Here is a 19,249-nt window from a genome sequence, read left to right on the forward strand (position 1 = left end):
AGATTTACGAAAAATGGTTAAAAATTGACTATAAAGGGCAATAACTCCTAAAGTGGTCAACTGACCATTTTGGTCATGTTGACTTATTTGTAGATCTGACTTTGCTGACCATTATTGCTGTTTTCAGTTTATCTCTATCTATAATAATATTCAAGATAATAACCAAAAAAACAGCAAAATTTCCTTCACTGAAAATTACCATTTCAGGGGCAGCAACCCAACAACGAAATGTCGGATTCATCTGAAAATTTCAGGGCAGATAGATCTTGACCTGATGAACAATATTACCCCGTCAGATTTGCTCTAAATGCTTTGGTTTTTGAGTTATAAGCCAAAAACTGCATTTTACCCCTATGTTCTAGTTTTAGCCATGGCGGCCATCTTGGTTGGTTGGCCCGGTCACCGGACACATTTTTTAAACTAGATACCCCAATGATGATTGTGGCCAAGTTTGGTTAAATTTGGCCTAGTAGTTTCAGAGGAGAAGATTTTTGTAAAAGTTAACGCCGGACGACGGACGCCGGACGCCAAGTGATGGGAAAAGCTGACTTGGCCCGAAGGGCCAGGACATGAGGTGAGCTAAAAAAACGACAGCAAAAAAACAAAGCCAAAAATATTAAACAAAACAGAAACTAAAGAAAAAAAAATAAATATTTTAAAGAAAAGAAATCTGCGAATCACAATATGACGATATAGATAAAAAAAAAACACAAAAAACAATCTTGAGACGACCCCTCACTGCACGGTTTCCCGCGATTATTTACCGGAAGTTCGAAATTTTCGACAACAAAGTTGACAAACAAATATTGCCTTCTACAGCCTACAGCCTGAAGATAAAAAAGGTGATACATAAGTTTTACCCGTATCATAAGTAATGCAGTTACAAAAGAGGGACGGACAAAAGATACCAGAGAGACAGTCAAACTCATAAACTGACAACGCCTGGCTAAAAATGAATTTTTAGACAAACCAGAGACATATAATACAATTGCATTAATGTCTCTGGACAAACAGACAAACATATGTATACATGATATAGAACACATGACACAACATAGAATACTGAAGAATAAGCAACAAAATTCTCTCTGACTTAGAACAGTGACTGTTTTTAAAAGCGTTTTTATACTTTTAGCTCGACATGTAGACTGGTTTCTTTCCATTTTATAATATATGGATTGTCGACCTTACCTGTAAGTGGATTAAACAAATGTTGACCTTCAGGAGGCTCCCGCAGGGTCAAAAATGACCTGCGACCTCTGGGCTTTTTAGAGACGACTTATGACCTGAGGACCTTCTACAAACAACCTGCGACCTGTAAAATTTGGAAAAAACGACCTCCGACCGACTTTCTTCCTCTGTGTTGGGTAAAAAACGACCTGTGACCTGTACATTTCCCTTAAAAACGACCTCTCGACGAATTTAAAAGCGACCTTGCGGCCTGAGGGGGGTACCCTGTGAGAGCCTCCTTCAGGTCAATGATGTACATTTTTGCTGAAAGTGAGAAGGTGACGGCCTTGAAGTTGTCAGAGAATTTTTTTTCAAATATAGCCAAGCCAGCTAGACATCATAATTATTTGAACAAATGGTATATGATTTTGCATAATTCGGGAAGGGGTTGTAAAGGGTTATTTTCGTGCAACATGTTTTGCCATTTTTGTTGAGCCTGCAACTTTTGTTGCTGAAAGCTCGACATGGGGATAGTGATCCGGCAGCGGTGTTAGCTAACTTCTTAAAAGCTATATATTTTAGAAGGTGGAAGACCTGGATGCTTCATACTTTGTATATAGATGCCTCATGTTACGAACTTTCCGTCAGTCACATGTCCAATGTCCTTAACCTCATTTTCATGGTTCAGTGACTTCTTGAAAAAAAAGTTAAGATTTATTGTAATGTTAAATTCTTTCATGATAAATAATAGGATAATTTGGTATGTACGTACCTTGCACCTTGTATGAAATTAGAATCCTGGTACCTTTGATAACTTTTGCAAGGTCCTCATGCCTGTCAGATAGTTTTCACTTGACATCGACCTCATTTCATGGATCAGTGAACAAGGTTAAGTTTTGGTGGTCAAGTCCATATCTCAGATATTAAACAGGTCTAGTATATTTGGTGTATGGAAGGACTAAGGTGTACATCCCCAACTGGCAGGTGTCATCTGACCTTGACCTCATTTTCATGGTTCAGTGGTTATAGTTAAGTTTTTGAGTTTTAGTCTATTTTTCTAATTCTATATGCAATAGGTCTACTATATTTGGTGTATGGAAATATTTTATGATCTATATATCAGTCACACAGGTTTTATTTGACCTTGACCTCATTTTCACAGTTCATTTCAAAGTGTTAAGTATTTGTGTTTTGGTCTGTTTTTCTTAATTTATAAGCAATAGGTCAACTATATTTGTTGTATGGAAGAATTGTTAGCTGTACATGTCTGGTTGGCATGGTTCATCTGACCTTGACCTCATTTTCATGGTTCATTGTTTAATGTTTAGTTTTCTTGGTTAATGTTGAGTTTAAAAATGTATGTAATAAAGCTTTTTATTCAGGACTATCAACATAATATCAATGATTAGGATAGAAAGCGAGACATTTCAGCGTGTGCACTCTTGTTTACCACATTTATTTTGTATCACAAACCCATGCTGTATCAAATATTCAATCACAATCCAAATTCAGAGCTGGTTTAAGCATAAATGTTTGTGTCCATACTTCCTCTAACAACTGTTCAGGGTTTGACCTCTGCAGCCTCTTGTCGTAAGATTCGATACAAGTGATATCTAGAGATGTTTTTTTTAGATATAAACATTTATAAGTTGATTGTATAAACATATTATTTACAAATGTTTTGTTTTGACAGATATTCTATAGAGATGGTGAAGACTTCTAATACGCATATATTTCTACAGGAAGATGCTAACAAGTTACTACATAACAAATTTATTGTTATCATTGGGGATTCAAGTAAGTACAAGAATCAGTCTTCACTCCATTAACTAGGTTTTTGGTCAGAAATTTGGTCATCAAAACACAGGCCCTTGTTTCTGAATAATTTTTTTTACAAGTTTACCTTAATAAATATCTAGGTACCTAACTCGTACAAAAAAATGTATGTTTGTTAATTTCATTCAATCACAGACTTCCAAATATGTTTTGATTCTGTGGTTGAGGAAACATCTGAAACTTGTTATGTTGTAAATCTACATTGTGAAATTCTTTTTAACAGGCCTTCCAAGTACAAATCTAGGTCAACTTAAGATTATTTTGTCTAATCACAGCCAAATTGAATTTTTCTCTCAGTTAATGATTATTTAAATTTGTCTCTCTCTCTTTATTTTGAAAATTTTACCTTAATAAATATCTAGGTACCGGTACCTAACTCGTACAAAAAAATGTATGTTTGTTAATTTAATCCAATCACAGACTTCCAAATATGTTTTGAAAACATAAAATAGATTTATCATCTACATGTGTTTTATCAAAAATGATATCAGCATTTTTCACATTTTTTTAAGTCTAAAGGCTAGTTCTTTTTAAGTGATTAAAATACTTTGCTTGTCCTTATATATTTGAATGGAAGTTAGATTTCCAATTTTACAGCTTTAGTGTCTTATATATACTTTGAAAACAGTATATTTTGGATTAAGAATTTTGAAATACATGTTAACATGTACATTTGTATATCAAACTTGAAAGGATATGTAAAGCTAAACTGAGTCCACAATAATGAACAAAGAAAGAGAGTTGCCTGAATGTGTGTTTTGTTTAATATACAATACAATGTTTAATTTTCAGGCAATCTTCCAGGCAAAATGAAATCAATCTTTACACACTCTCTGTTTTCATGAGCACTTTGATTTTCTAACATTGTTTAAAGGAGAAATAAAAATATGATGTTACTCCTAACATGATTTTTTGCATTGCTGACCATATTGATAAAACTATATATTTCAGTCCAAAGAGGTATTTATAAGGACCTGGTTTTATTGCTACAGAAAAACAAGTACTTGAGGGAAACTGACTTAAGGAAGAAGGTATTCCATAGTTTTTTTTTGTAACTGTTTAAGTAATTACATATATGTGATCCTTATAAACTTTGAAAGAAGTTGCGTTATACACATGGCACTTAAAACAACAACACCTTATAAATGTAAATTATTATACAAATCATTAACTGGTCCTTTGTGAGAACAATCATAGAGTAACTCTTCTTATGAAAAAGTTAACAAATCGATGGTAAAACAATGACAGTGATGAAACTATTCAAAAGTTTTGATCATGCAGGACATTTTTTTTTAGTATGAAGAGAAGTGCATCTTTAGTCAATGCTTGTAAATGTGAAAAGAATCTCAAAAGGAAAACTCATTTCTTGATAAACTGACATTGATAATTGAAAATAAAGGGAAACCAGCATACTTTTATACTTTTAGCATATTGAGATGATCTACCATGGCAGAATCAAGTTATAAGTACCAAATGTATGAATCCTTGCAATTTGAGAATATTAAACTGGTTTAATTTACACAAAACTGATATGTATTTCTGTAGTCATTAATCAAGTACTAACAGGGCCGTAACTAGCCTCTTAAAATAGTGAGGCAGAAATCTATTCGCCGAGCAAGACAGTGCAATATTTATTATACTTTAAGTACTAGTACTGCTTAAGTCCACACTAAGGACCATCTTGAACTTGTTTTACGGTATTATTAGCTCACCTGGTCTAAAAGGCCATGTGAGCTTTTCTCATCACTTGGCGTCCGTCAACGTCGTCGTTAACAATTTTTCAAACATCTTCCCCTCTGAAACTACTGAATGGATTTGAATGAAACTTAGCATGATTGTTCCTTAGATTATCCTGCTCAAAGTGTGTGCTTCGATTTTTGATCCGTCAAAAAACATGGCCGCCGTTACTTAAAATAGAACATAGGGGTCAAATGCAGTTTTTGGCTTATATCTCAAAAACGAAAGCATTTAGAGCAAATCTGACATGAGGTTAAAATGTTCATTAGGTCAAGATCTATCAGCCCTGAAATTTTCAGATGAATCAAACAAACCATTGTTGGGTTGCTGCCACTTAATTGGTAATTTTAAGGAAATTTTGCAGTTTTTGGTCATTATCTTGAATATTATTATAGATAAAGATAAACTGTAAACAGCAAAAATGATCAGCAAAGTAAGATCTACAAATAAGTTAATATGACCAAAATTGTCAATTGACCCCTTAAGGGGTTATTGTCCTTTAATGACAATTTTTCACAATTTGTTCATCATATTTGCTAACTTTAAAAAATCTTCTCCTCTAAAACTACTAAACCAAATTCAACCAAACTTCAACTGAATGATCAGTAGGGTGTATAAAATAAAGTTTGTGCTTTATTTTTTATTTCGTCAAAAAACATGGCCGTCATGGCTAAAAATAGAACACAGGGTAAAATGCAGTTTTTGGCTTATATCTCAAAAACTCCAGCATTTAGAGCAAATAAGACAAGAAGTTAAAGTATTTATTAGGTCAAGGTCTACCTGTCCTGAAATTTTCAGCCGAATTGGGTAACTGGTTTTTCAGGTATAATGCCCCTGAATTGATGATTTTAAAGAAATTTTGCAGTTTTTGGTTATTATCTTGAATATTATTATAGATACAGATAAACTGTTAATAGCAAAAATGTTAAGCAAAGTAAGATCTACAAATAAGTCAATTTGACCAAAATTGTCAATTGACCCCTTAAGGAGTTATTGCCCTTTAAAGACTTTTTTCACAATTTGTTCATCATGTTGACTTACTTTAAAAAATCTTCTCCTTTGAAACTGCTGTATCAATTTCAGCCAAACTTAGGCTAAATGAGTTTCAGAGTATCTAGTATAAATTTTATATTTCATTTCCTTGTATGTCAGAAACATAGCTCCTATGGCTAAAATAGAACATAGGAGAAAATGATAATTTTTTTGCTTTTGAAGAAAATAGGACGATTCAAAGAACATTTAAATAAATTGAAAAGCCAAAATAATCATTGATGAGAGATTTAACCAAAAAAATTAAGGTGAGCGATTCAGGCTCTTGAGAGCCTCTTGTTATGATTATTTTATTGTTAAAGACCCTCCAGCAAATATCAAAATTAAGAACAGGAATAAAAACTTTGACCATTGATCATTTGTATTTTTTCTATGCATTGACTTTGTGTTAGATAAGGTCACGTGCATGTTTACTCCACATTCCTTTATTTCTGTTAAAGAGTCTGAACACGACCTTAATGCAAGTTTAATCCTTCAATGTAAAAGGTCATATGGCAATACATTGATATTTTTTTTATAGATGATTTGATACCAGGAAAATGGTGGTCTCGCTTTGATTTAAACCATATCAGTTATCTAATTTTATCAACAAAAAAGGGCCATCTATGTATTGTTTGGTATCAAGTTCAATTCTGCAGAAATGACCATTTTTTTTTTGTGACCAGTAGCATAGTATATTATTAAAATATTTTGGACATCAGTGGACATGCAACATTGCAAAAACCACATGTTTACAAATGAAAATCAAAACTCATACTATAGGCATACAGTAGGACAATAAAAGAACAATAGACAAACCTGGGACACAAGTACAAACAATAGACCATCAACTCTGAAAACTAAAAGTAAAATAGAAACATAGATCATGAAACACATGCAGGGGTGACATCAGAGAGTGAAGAGAACTTGTTTCTTGCAAGACACTTGCCGTGAAAACAATTTAATAAGAAGACAATCTTTTGTTTCAGTTTTTTTTTTTTTTTTTTTTTTTTTAATTTCCAACATGAGGCATTTCCCTCATTTGCCTCAATGTAGTTACGGCCCTGACTTAAAGTTGTTTTTCTTTACCTCTTTTCTTTTAGGGAGAATTTTCCTTCATTGATGACCATTAATTGAGGGTTGGCAGAAAGGTGTCTACTTGTATATATTTCTATAGTCATTAACAAAGTACTAAAAGTGTTATTTTCTTTACCTCTTCTTTTCTTGTAGGGAGAATTTTCCTTCATTGGTGACCAATTAATTGAAGGTGGACAGAAAGGTGTGATGACAAATGGGAAGAACTACAGAGAGATCAGACAATACCAGACAGATTATAATCTGATCAGATTCTACTTTGTTACACGCTGTTACAACACCTATATTGAATCCATTCTTTCAGATCTGACCGAAGACCCAAAACCTGATGTTGTCATTATGAACTCTTGTCTGTGGGATATCACAAGGTCATTGTTATTTTCTTATAAATTTTTTTTGTTTTAATTATAAGAAGGAGACATGTTTTCTGATTCCACTTGTTGTCACACTAGCTTCCATAATTATGCCACCCCCTTTCTCAAGTTTTGTCCCTTAATGAAGGAAAAAATTGCAAAATTTGACTCTTTCCAATTCTTTATTGTGCCTCCACCTTAATGTTCTCAAACTTAAACACAAGGTTTTAACCAGCAAAGGCAGATCAAGTTCAAATTTTGATAGCATAATATTTTTGGGATGTAGACTTGTACAGATATATCCCATAATTCTTGTTAGCAAGGTAGTCCAATCCTTTCCTATCAAATCCTATTAAAGTTTGTATAATGTCAGTCAGGGGTACTACTTGTATGAGTAATTTTTATTTACTTGGAGAAGTAAACATTAATATACTTATAATTACATTAGATGTATGTTTCATTTCAATACGTTATTCTGATTGGCTAACTGCACATCATGTGTTATTCCTTAAGCAGTTGTATCACTCAATAAAACTTCTCATTCATGATGACACGAGGTCCCACAATAAAGTGCACAGGTAAATAAAATAAAAACTTGATAAAAGGCGTGTATTCATGATCCTATAGGTAAAAATGTAATTATAAGTATTAAATGCTTTTTTTTGTAACTTTATAGGGTTGTAAAAGCGTTGACCGTGCGCACATTTTAAGTATGAAGCGCTTCCGCGCTTCATACAAAATGTACTTCGGTCAACGCTTTTACACCCCAATAAATTTACAAAAAAGAGCATTCAATTCTTAAATATAATTTAATTTTGGATGTAACGCGTCTTCTGATTGGCTGACATTATTTTGTTATGAGCCCATAGACATAATTTAGTCATGTGACCGTGACGTCATCAAGGTTTTTTCATGGTTTTCTATGGTTTAAAATGGAATTTAGAATTAAATTATAAGAAATGACTGTAATATTTTTTTTGTCTATTCGAAATAACATAAAAAATGTGGTGCACACTGTTAAATAACCCGCTGCGCGCATTATTCAGTGTGCACCAAATTTTTGATGTTATTTCTTCATAGACAGAAAAAATATTACAGTCATTCCTTAAATAAGTAAATTTGTAGGATACTTATACAAGTGTATTTTATTTACTTGTACAGGTAAATTATTTTTTTTACTTTATATACGATTAAAAAAGTCTTCCTATCTTCTTTTCCTGAATTCTTAGAACTTCTTTGTGTAACTGAATTTTGAATTGTCTGTCCTTTACAGATGTCTTAACTAATCATTTAAATGTAATTTCTTGGACAGTGAAAATCTCATTTGTCTGTTATCTTTAGAACACTGCTCATTTACAAGCCCCCAAGGAGCAATTTTTGAAGGCCTTGTGCAAATACACAAGATCTTTGTGCAATTAGATTCTTTGTTGACTGATGAGATGAAACATTGAACTCTTATCAAAAATTATGAGCTAACCTGGGAAAAATGGTTAAAGGCATGATTTTACATTTCAAAACTTGAGAATTTTGTGGAATTGTAAAAAGAATTTACCTATAAAAGTAAATTTTTGAGAAAATTAAGGGGAGATAATTCCAACATTAAAATTAACTTATATAAGTATATTTTATTTACTTCTTCAGGTAAATAAAGATAACTAGCTTGTACAAGTAGAACCCCTGACTGAATGTATAACACTATCAAAACCTTTAGATGAGTATGCTAATCTGAAATGAAGAACCATTTTTTTTTCCCAAAAGGAGACTTATAAAACTATAGTTGATAAATAATTTGGGTCATGGGTTGCTGCAGTGTCTTTTATTTTTTTCTGTAAATTTTCCCTGTTACATTGTATACAGATACACATCAGTTGTAACCTTGTGATTTTTTTTAAGAAAGAGGGAGCTTCATAGTTTATTTCAGAAATTCTGTATACAATACTGTAGGATTTTTTTGATAATTTGAATTACATGTTAAAAAAATCACAAAACTAAATACGAAAAGGTTAAAAACTGGATCTGCAGTATAAGTTTCAAGAAAAATATGAACCAGAAAAAATAATTTATCTGTAGTTTATATTAATGCTTGAGTCGTTTAAAATTTTTATTTCATTTTCAGATATGGTAAAGCAAGTGTCGAAATGTACAAGGAAAACTTAGATAAACTTTATCAGAGATTCAAAGAATGTCTTCCAGAAGAATGTTTAGTATTATGGAATGCTACTTTACCTATTAGTAAAGATGCTAGAGGAGGCTTCATTATTCCAGAGATTGAATTTATGAACTCGACATTAAGACTGGACATTTTAGAGGCTAATTTTTATGCTCGACAGATAATATTTTCGAATGGATATGACTTTTTAGATCTTCATTACTATCTCCGTGGTCAGCTTCAACGCAGAGTTGGTGACGGTATCCACTGGGACATGACAGCTCATCGTAGAATCACAAATCTCATCCTGACTCATTTAGCAGAAGCATGGGGAGAGAATGCACCAGAATCTGTTGAAAGAATGTTACCGCTTTTACCCCCTCCTGTTAACAGATTTAACCATTCTGTTGTAGATAATCTCAGCAGACGGCCACCTGTTGCTACTGTTTCCCCAATAAACTTTGGTGTATCTAGAACATTAATCAATGAAAGTTGTAGACAGAGACCTATTAGGGACTATAATATTACTAGATCTGTCATAAACAACAACAATGCATCTGGTTACCAATGGCAACCCTATGCAAATGATGACTACAATCCACCCAATGGTATGAACAGGAACCGATCACGATTACGAGATCAACCGTACCACACTCCATTCCAATGTGTTCAACAACCTTTTATGTTTAACCGTTAATTTTGAAAGTCGTCAAGATACATGTTGTGTGTGTCAGTGTCTAAACCAATGATCATTTGTTAATGTTGTTAGTTTAATTGAGTATGTTATAGTGCTTGTGATTTTGGAAAAGAATATTTAGTGCTGTGTAAAATTTTCTCAATTAAAAAAAAACCTTGACAATTTAAGACTCCAGGTCTAGAAAAAGTGTTGAAAAGTGAAATCTTTGAAATAATATCAATACAAAAGAAAACAATTATAGTGCTTAATTAATAACCCCTTTAACCCTCAACCCTATATATTTGTACTTCTGTTTATAAGAATTTATAGTTATGATCAGATGATATGATTCAGACCTCCAGAAAAAAAAACCTTGGACCATGTTTGAAATTGAGTAACAATTATGTTTTGTTCTTTTTTCTGTCCATTTAACTTATATTTAAAATGATAAATTAGAAAATAAAATTCAAAGTGGCAAAACATAAAAAAGGAGAGAAACTTCAAATTGTTTCCAAAGATTTTTATTACAGGTATATCTCATAATTTCATTACAGTACAAAATAATTTAAACTTAACAATAAATATATTACTGACAAGCAATTTTCTAGTTCTGAAATACAAATGAGGACTATCCACCCAATGGTAGTCTTCACGATGAACTGTTAAATCTACAGGCCCAGAATTTCAAATTTTAAATTTTTTTAGTTATATTCTGTTGGCCTGTAGATGTGATTTTTACAGGCCCGGGAGCAATTTTACAAGCCTGGGCTGCCACTCTACGTGAAGACTGCAATGGTATGAACAGGAACGGATCACGATTACGAGATCAACCATACCACACTCCATTCCAATTACCTTCATGTGTTCAACAACCTTTTATGTTTAACCGTTGGTATCGAAAGTTGTCAAGATATATGTTGTGGTCAGTGTCTAAACTATTGACCATTTGTTATTGCTGTTAGTTTAATCGAGTATGTTATAGTGCTTGTGATTTTGGATAAGAAAATTTAGTGCTGCATAAAATTTTCTCCAATTAAAAAAAAAACTTGATTCAGTCTGTCTAAACTTCCAGAAAGCAATTCTGACCATGATAAAAATTCAGTATCTAATATGTATTATATTAACTATAGGTTGTAGTGCTAGTATTTTTACATTTTTCTTCATGTCCTACATTACTAAACTAGAATAAAGAAGAAAACGGGTAAAATTGTACTTTTTATGGCTTTCTTTGTAATAATTTATATTTCTTCAAAGTATATAGTTTTGAAATTAGTAGTTATAGACAAATTGTATGATGTGTTTCAGATTGACTTTTAATGATCTAATTGCAGCCAATGAATTTGGAAAGCTTTACAGAATAACAGTTTTCTTTTCCTCTTTTTTTGGCAGATATAAAAATCAACATCTGCTCCATAAATTTATAAGGCCAAATAAGAAAAGATGTGTGTTTCCTATTATGGTACCCACCCTATTTTTTAAGCTCAAAAACAGCCTACCCTGAAGTTTTTTTTGTCATTTTTCATAAAGCACTGTTAAAGTCAGAATGTCCCTCCTATAGACTCAATGTAAAAAAAGGTGAAATAAAAAAACACCTACCTACCCTCGGAAACACGCATATTATTTTGTTTTGCCTAATGATTAGTTATTTCACATACAAATTTCATTTTGGTTGACTTTTGACCTCTATACATGTAGGGCTATTGGATTTAAATAAGTTTTCTTCTCCATAATCGGCATTTTAATCTAATGATTGTGCTCATATTTAGATATAGATTGTAGATAGTAGATATAGATTCTAAAATGATGATGAGCTACACATTTCTATTAGATTTCTAAGGTAGAGGTTAGGTATCAATGTTGTTTCTAAATATACATTTGCATACCCAACATCCTAAATCATCTATTTAATTTGAGCATGTTTTAATCATGTTTTAACTTCCGTCAAGTATTGTTATATATAGAAACTATAAAGGCTTTTATTGAAAGCATCCCTTACTAATGATGGTTTCGTTGATATTGAAAATATAACAGATCCTACTGGATATGTATTATTAATCTGAATTGAGTGTGCTGATAAAAAACATTTTTCTAAAAAAACATTTATCTGATACAATATGTTACTGTTTTCCTGTTTTTATTTTTATACATGCTTGATGTACATGTAAGTGTATTTTTTTTTTTATTTCAAAATAATTATGAAAATCTTAGGTTTTGACAAAAATGTATTATAGGGTTTTTATCCAAATGTGTGAATAGCTTGAAAAGGGGCTAATGTTATGATGGTGCTATCATTTATCCATTTTTAACATGGTTAATATATATGCAAAAAAAAAAACAAGAATTAAGAAGCAAAATTGTGTAAATTGAAGTTGATGTTTTTGTATTTTTATGTAAATTAAAAACAAGATAAATGATCAGATACTGAATACATCTTTTGAATGAAAATATAAAGTCCTAGGACGCCAGAATTTGTTTATAGAATTTCAGTGTACTTGGACTTATTTGGAAAGTGTTAAAAGCGTTAAAACATAGCATCAACAATATTTCTTTTCTATTGTGTTGAAAGTTTTAGCAAATTATATTTTTCATTAAGATTTTCTCATGATTTTCACTTGTAAAACTTAAGGGTCATCGAGAATTGTCAACCATTTTCCAAAGTGTACAAAACATACACTTTTTCAGACCCCCCTCCCTCATAAAGTGTACATCAACCAATTGTCAGATTTCAAGACAAGAATCAATCATTGTTCATAAAAAGAAGATCCTGTCTATTAAAGTTTAGTTTATAATACAGAAATTTGCATTGAAAAAAACATGAAACATATCTGACTATTTATTTGATGACATCAATGAGTGAACCCTGTGGAAATGAAAAAAATCCGGAATTAAAAAAAAAAACTTTCTGTGAAAATGTTGATTTTTTTTACCCCCTCCCTCTAATTGTATGCTTTTTACACTTTGGAAAATGGTTGACAATTATTGATGACCATTTACTTGAAATTCATTTGTAACAGTATAGGTAAGTAAGTGGCCAGTTTGATCATTTATTGTTCACTTCTTATTATGTTATAATTGCAATTGTACATATATTTGTTTTCTTATATAAAGTTAATTAAAGTTACTTGTTGGATATTTACTTAAAATTATGGCTAGTCATTTGTCTTTTTACCATTAGATTCCACTGAGTTAGCTTTCAGACTTGATATCCTTTTAAGCTCACCTGACCGAGCTTTTGTCATCACTTGGCCTCTGCATCCATCGTCATTGTCAGACATCGTTTTTTACAGAAATATTTTCCTCTGAAACTACAAGGCCAAATTCCACCAAACATAATCACAACCTTCATTATGGTATCTAGTTATTAAATATGTCCATTGACCCCATTTGCCAATGACTGACATGGGTGAAAAAAGACCATAAGGGAAAATGCAGGTTTGGTTTATTTTTTTGAAAACTGCTATGAATGAAGAAATCTGTCTGGCAAAAATGTTCAGAATGATTTGATCACATTGTCTATTTATTTCAAAACTGTCGGACAACTTCTTATATGAGTTATTGCCCTTGACATATATAACCAATTTTTTTTGGTCATGTTTGCCCAATATCTGAAAAAATATAATAAAAAGTGAGAAACTTTATATACCAAAAATGATCAACTAGAAAAGATCTACAAACAAGTCCAATGAATTGAAATCTGTAGATAATTGGAGTTATTGCCTGTTTATGATGATCTTTAGTGATTTTGAGATGGTGATTCGGCCTCGGTGTTAGCTAACTTCTTAAAAGCTTTATATTTTAGAAGTTGGAAGACCTGGATGATTCATTCTTTGTATATAGATGCCTCATATTACGAAGTTTCTGTCAGTCATATGTCCAATGTCCTTGACCTGATTTTCATGGTTCAGTGACTACTTGAAAAAAAAGTTAAGATTTTTTGTAATGTTAAATTTCTCTTATAAGTAATAGGATAACTATAGTTGGTATGTGCATACCTTGCAAGATCCTCATGCCTGCCAGACAGTTTTAACTTAACCTCGACCTCATTTTATGGATCAGTGAACAAGGTTAAGTTTTGGTGCTCAAGTCCATACCTTGACCTCGTTTTCATGGTTCAGTTGTCAAGTTGAGTTTTTATACGACCGCAAAAATTTTAATTTTTTTGTCGTATATTGCTATCACGTTGGCGTCGTCATCGTCGTCCGAATACGTTTAGTTTTCGCACTCTAACTTTAGGAAAAGTGAATAGAAATCAATGAGATTTTAACACAAGCTTTATGACCACAAAAGGAAGGTTGGGATTGATTTTGGGAGTTTTGGTTCCAACAGTTTAGGAATTAAGGGCCAAAAAAGGGCCCAAATAAGCATTATTCTTGGTTTTCGCACAATAACTTTAGTATAAGTGAATAGAAATCTATGAAATTTTGACACAAGTTTTATGACCACAAAAGGACGGTTGGGATTGATTTTTAGAGTTGAGGTCACAACAGTTTATGAATTAGGGGCCCAAATAAGCACTATTTTTGATTTTGGGAGTTTTGGTTCCAACAGTTTAGGAATTAAGGGCCAAAAAAGGGCCCAAATAAGCATTATTCTTGGTTTTCGCACAATAACTTTAGTATAAGTAAATAGAAATCTATGAAATTTTAACACAAGGTTTATGACCATAAAAGGAAGGTTGGGTTTGATTTTGGGAGTTTTGGTCCCAACAGTTTAGGAATAAGGGGCCCAAAGGGTCCAAAATTGAACTTTGTGTGATTTCATCAAAAATTGAATAATTGGGGTTCTTTGATATGCCGAATCTAACTATGTATGTATATTCTTAATTTTTGGTCCTGTTTTCAAATTGGTCTACATTAAGGTCCAAAGGGTCCAAAATTAAACTTAGTTTGATTTTAACAAAAATTGAATCTTTGGGGTTCTTTGATATGCTGAATTTAAAAATGTACTTAGATTTTTAATTATTGGCCTAGTTTTCAAGTTGGTCCAAATGGGAGTCCAAAATTAAACTTTGTTTGATTTCATCAAAAATTGAATAAATGGGTTCTTTGATATGCCAAATCTAACTGTGTATGTAGATTCTTCATTTTTATGCCCCACCTACGATAGTAGAGGGGCATTATGTTTTCTGGTCTGTGCGTCCGTCCGTCCGTCCGTCCGTCCATCCGTCTGTCCCGCTTCAGGTTAAAGTTTTTGGTCAAGGTAGTTTTTGATGAAGTTTAAGTCCAATCGACTTCAAACTTAGTACACATGTCCCCTATGATATGATCTTTCTAATTTTAATGCCAAATTAGAGTTTTTACCCCAATTTCACGGTCCACTGAACATGGAAAATGATAGTGCGAGTGGGGCATTCCTGTACTGAGGACACATTCTTGTTGGTCCAGTTTTCAAATTGGTCTACATTAAGGTCCAAAGGGTCCAAAATTAAACTAAGTTTGATTTTAACAAAAAAATTCTTGGGCTTATTTGATATGCTTTATCTAAACATGTACTTTGATTTTTGATTATGGGCCCAGTTTTCAAGTTGGTCCAAATCAGGATTCCATATCAAGTATTGTGCAATAGCAAGAAATTTTCAATTGCACAGTATTGCACAATAGCAAGAAATATCTAATTGCACAATATTGTGCAATAGCAATTAATTTTCAATTGGAGTTATCTTTCTTTGTATAGAATAGTAGTTGATAATATATGTTGGAAATTTGCCAGACATGACTATGATGTCATTTTCTATTTTTATTTGCCAATAACTTTATGTAAATAACTTCATTGGAAATTTGCCAATATAAAATGTTGCTGATGAAGCTTTTTTTCCTGATCTTATCTAAAATGTTTTTAGATAATGTATGCTGGACATTTGCCAGACATGACTATGATGTCATTTTCTATTTTTATTTGCCAATAACTTTATGTAAATAACTTCATTGGAAATTTGCCAATATTAAATGTTGCTGATGAAGTTTTTTTTATTGTTTTATACAATAAACAATGTATATTCACTTTTACTACCAACCAATCTTTACCATTCAGTGATAACAAGCACTTTATTTTACATTTTAATATTTTATGATGTATTTAAAAGAGTAGTTATTGTTGCAAACTCCATTAGAAATTTGAATTGATATCAGTTTTGGAAAAAGGGAAACAGGTTAAAGGTTAAATTTTTCTCAATTCAGATTTCATACATAAAAAGAAAATTTCTTCAAACATTTTTTTTAGAGGATTAATATTCAACAGCATAGTGAATTGCTCAAAGGCAAAAAAAAAATTTTAAGTTCATTAGACCACATTCATTCTGTGTCAGAAACCTATGCTGTGTCAACTATTTAATTTTAGATTTAAATAAGTTTGAAGAAGAAATCTTTAATTGATTTGTAAAATCTTGACATTTGTTTTGTGTAAAAAAAAACATGTAATGTCAAAAATTTGATCACAATCCAAATTCAGAGCTGTATCACGCTTGAATGTTTTGTCCATACTTGCCCCAACTGTTCAGGGTTCGACCTCTGCGGTCGTATAAAGCTGCGCCCTGCGGAGCACCTGGTTGTGTTTTGGTCTTATTCTTATACTGTATGCAATAGGTCTACTACATTTGGTGTATGGAATGATTGCAAGGTGTATATGTCTAGCTGGCAGGTGTCATCTGACCTTGACCTCAGTTTCATGGTTCAGTAGTCGGAGTTAAGTTTTTGAGTTTTGTTCTTTTTTTTCTAATACTATATGCAATTATAGGTGAACTATATTTGGTTTATGGAAATATTTTATGATCTATATGTCAGTTGCGCAGGTTTTATTTGACCTTGACCTCATTTTCACAGTTTTGGTCTGTTTCTTAAACCATAAGCAATAGGTCAACTTTATTTGTTGTATGGAATAATTGTTAGCTGTACATGTCTGCCTGGCATGGTTAATTTGTCAATGTTTAATTTTCTTGGTTAATGTTAAGTTTATATGACTATAGTGTAATAAAGCTTTATATTTAGGACTAGCAACAAAATATCAAATGATTAGTAAAGAAGGCGAGACATTTCAGCGTATGCACTCTTGATATCAATTGTTTTGCAAGGGGGGGGGGGGCTGTCCCCTTTTCTGGGGAAAATTTGGTTGCTTATATAGGGAATCACTGAAGCATGACCGGAGTGGGCCACCTCTTAGGCAGTCAGTGGGCCCCACTTATGGAAATTTCTGGATGCCACTGTTTTGCGTTTTTGACTAATATTTGAAAAAATTAGTATAGACAGATACATATTCAAAGACAATATCTACAAATAAGTTACCAGTCTTGAAATCGTCTGATGGCCACTTATTGGAGTTATTGCCCTTTGATAATGAAGTCTACATTTCTGACTCATATCTATATAGATTGGAAAACGGAAAACAGAAATAAGGAAAACATATCTGCAAGACTTGACCAACTTGTTGTAGTATTTTGGGCAAAACCTTATGAAAAAAGAGTGAAACTAAACAGAAAAAAAATATCAACAATAAAAAAATATTTTGGTCATGAGTTCTATTCTTAGCCTAAATGTTGGAGAGAGTCTTTTATTGGAGATGCTCATAGGCATAGCTATATAGGTTAGAGACCCTGGTTCTTTAAGGACTCTAGTTTTGGGGTAAAGATTGCATGAAAAGCAATCAAACCTATGGAACTGATTTGATATCTAAATCTTCTATGCATGGTTTTACTATATCACTACTATTGGTATATATACAAAGTATATTGCATTGATCACAACATTCTATACATCCTATACATGGATATTTGCAGAAATTTATTAATGAAATATATTCAAATATTCAAGTTACAAAATGATGTTATACTTGTTGAGAAAATTACATAACTTCTGCGAGGTCAGGAGTCTAATATATGTTCTGAAAATATCAACGATGTCCTGAAAAATTTGGGAGTTATTCTCCTTTGTCCTTACAGTGCAATATTTTACTTCCCCTGATGAATTAAAGAAATCCTCAACCCGGCTTCAGTTCATACAAGCACTTTGTTTTTGTCTTGCAAGCGAGACATAGGGATTGCTTTTCTGAGGGCCTGGACATGGTTTTGGGAGCATGGGAGAGAGGGGGCGGGAGAAGGGAGAGAAGTGGCGGGAGAAAGGAGAGAAGGGGCAGGAGAAAGGAGAAAAGGGATAAAAAAGGAGAAAAAAATGTATATTAAAATTATTAAAATTTAACAGGAAAACAATTATTTAATAAATGAGTTAATCAAAAAATTCAAGAAAGTGCTAATGAAAAGAAAAATAACAAAAGAAAAAACTATTCCAAGGAAATCTAAAAACGGAAAGTCCTACTAGTAAATCTAAATGCAAAATCAAACAAATGGATAACAACAACTGTTATATTCCGAAATGGTACAGACATTTTCTTATGTAGAACATAGTGGATTGTACCTGGTTTTATGGCTAGCCAAACCTCTTACTTGTATGACAGTCACAGAAAATTCCCCAAAATGGCATAGTAACGGAAAAAATATTTCGAAACCTTGTCACTAATTCATTTCGATCTCTTATATATCATGTATATGGAGAAAGATTAAAAACTAACAATTTCCAGGATTTTATTGTGAGGCCGTGCATGTATAGAGACACATGTCACCATTCTTGTTTATTTTTTAGCACACCTGGCCCGAAGGGCCAAGTGAGCTTTTCTCATCACTTGGCGTCCGTCGTCCGTCGTCCGTCGTCCGTCGTCCGTCGTCCGTCGTCGTCGTCGTCGTCGTCCGTCGTCGTTAACTTTTACAAAAATCTTCTCCTCTGAAACTACTGGGCCAAATCAAACCAAACTTGGCCACAATCATCATTGGGGTATCTAGTTTAAAAAATGTGTGGCGTGACCGGGTCAACCAACCAAGATGGCCGCCACGGCTAAAAATAGAACATAGGGGTAAAATGCAGTTTTTGGCTTATAACTCAAAAACCAAAGCATTTAGAGCAAATCTGACATGGGGTAAAAATGTTTATCAGGTCAAGATCTATCTGCCCTGAAATTTTCAGATGAATCGGTCAATCGGTTGTTGGGTTGCTGCCCCTGAATTGGTAATTTTGAGGAAATTTTGCTGTTTTTGGTTATTATCTTGAATATTATTATAGATAGAGATAAACTGTAAACAGCAATAATGTTCAGCAAAGTAAGATCTACAAATAAGTCAACATGACCAAAATGGTCAGTTGACCCGTTTAGGAGTTATTGCCC

The 19,249-nt window shown here is 32.6% G+C and overlaps 1 protein-coding gene across 1 annotated transcript; it reads left to right on the top strand.

Annotated features, from left to right (window-relative positions):
• The first annotated feature begins 751 nt into the window (after window positions 1-751).
• On the top strand, window positions 752-13,166 carry LOC143072346 (PC-esterase domain-containing protein 1A-like). The gene is made up of 5 exons (XM_076247241.1): window positions 752-842; window positions 2,864-2,967; window positions 3,958-4,037; window positions 7,003-7,235; window positions 9,337-13,166. Exons 2-5 carry the CDS (start codon window positions 2,877-2,879, stop codon window positions 10,064-10,066), a joined length of 1,134 nt encoding a protein of 377 aa, XP_076103356.1. The 5' UTR covers window positions 752-842; window positions 2,864-2,876; the 3' UTR covers window positions 10,067-13,166.
• Window positions 13,167-19,249: the final 6,083 nt, after the last annotated feature.

This window comes from Mytilus galloprovincialis, chromosome 4 (assembly GCF_965363235.1).
Source record: "Mytilus galloprovincialis chromosome 4, xbMytGall1.hap1.1, whole genome shotgun sequence".
In the NCBI taxonomy this organism is placed as follows: Eukaryota; Metazoa; Mollusca; class Bivalvia; order Mytilida; family Mytilidae; genus Mytilus; species Mytilus galloprovincialis.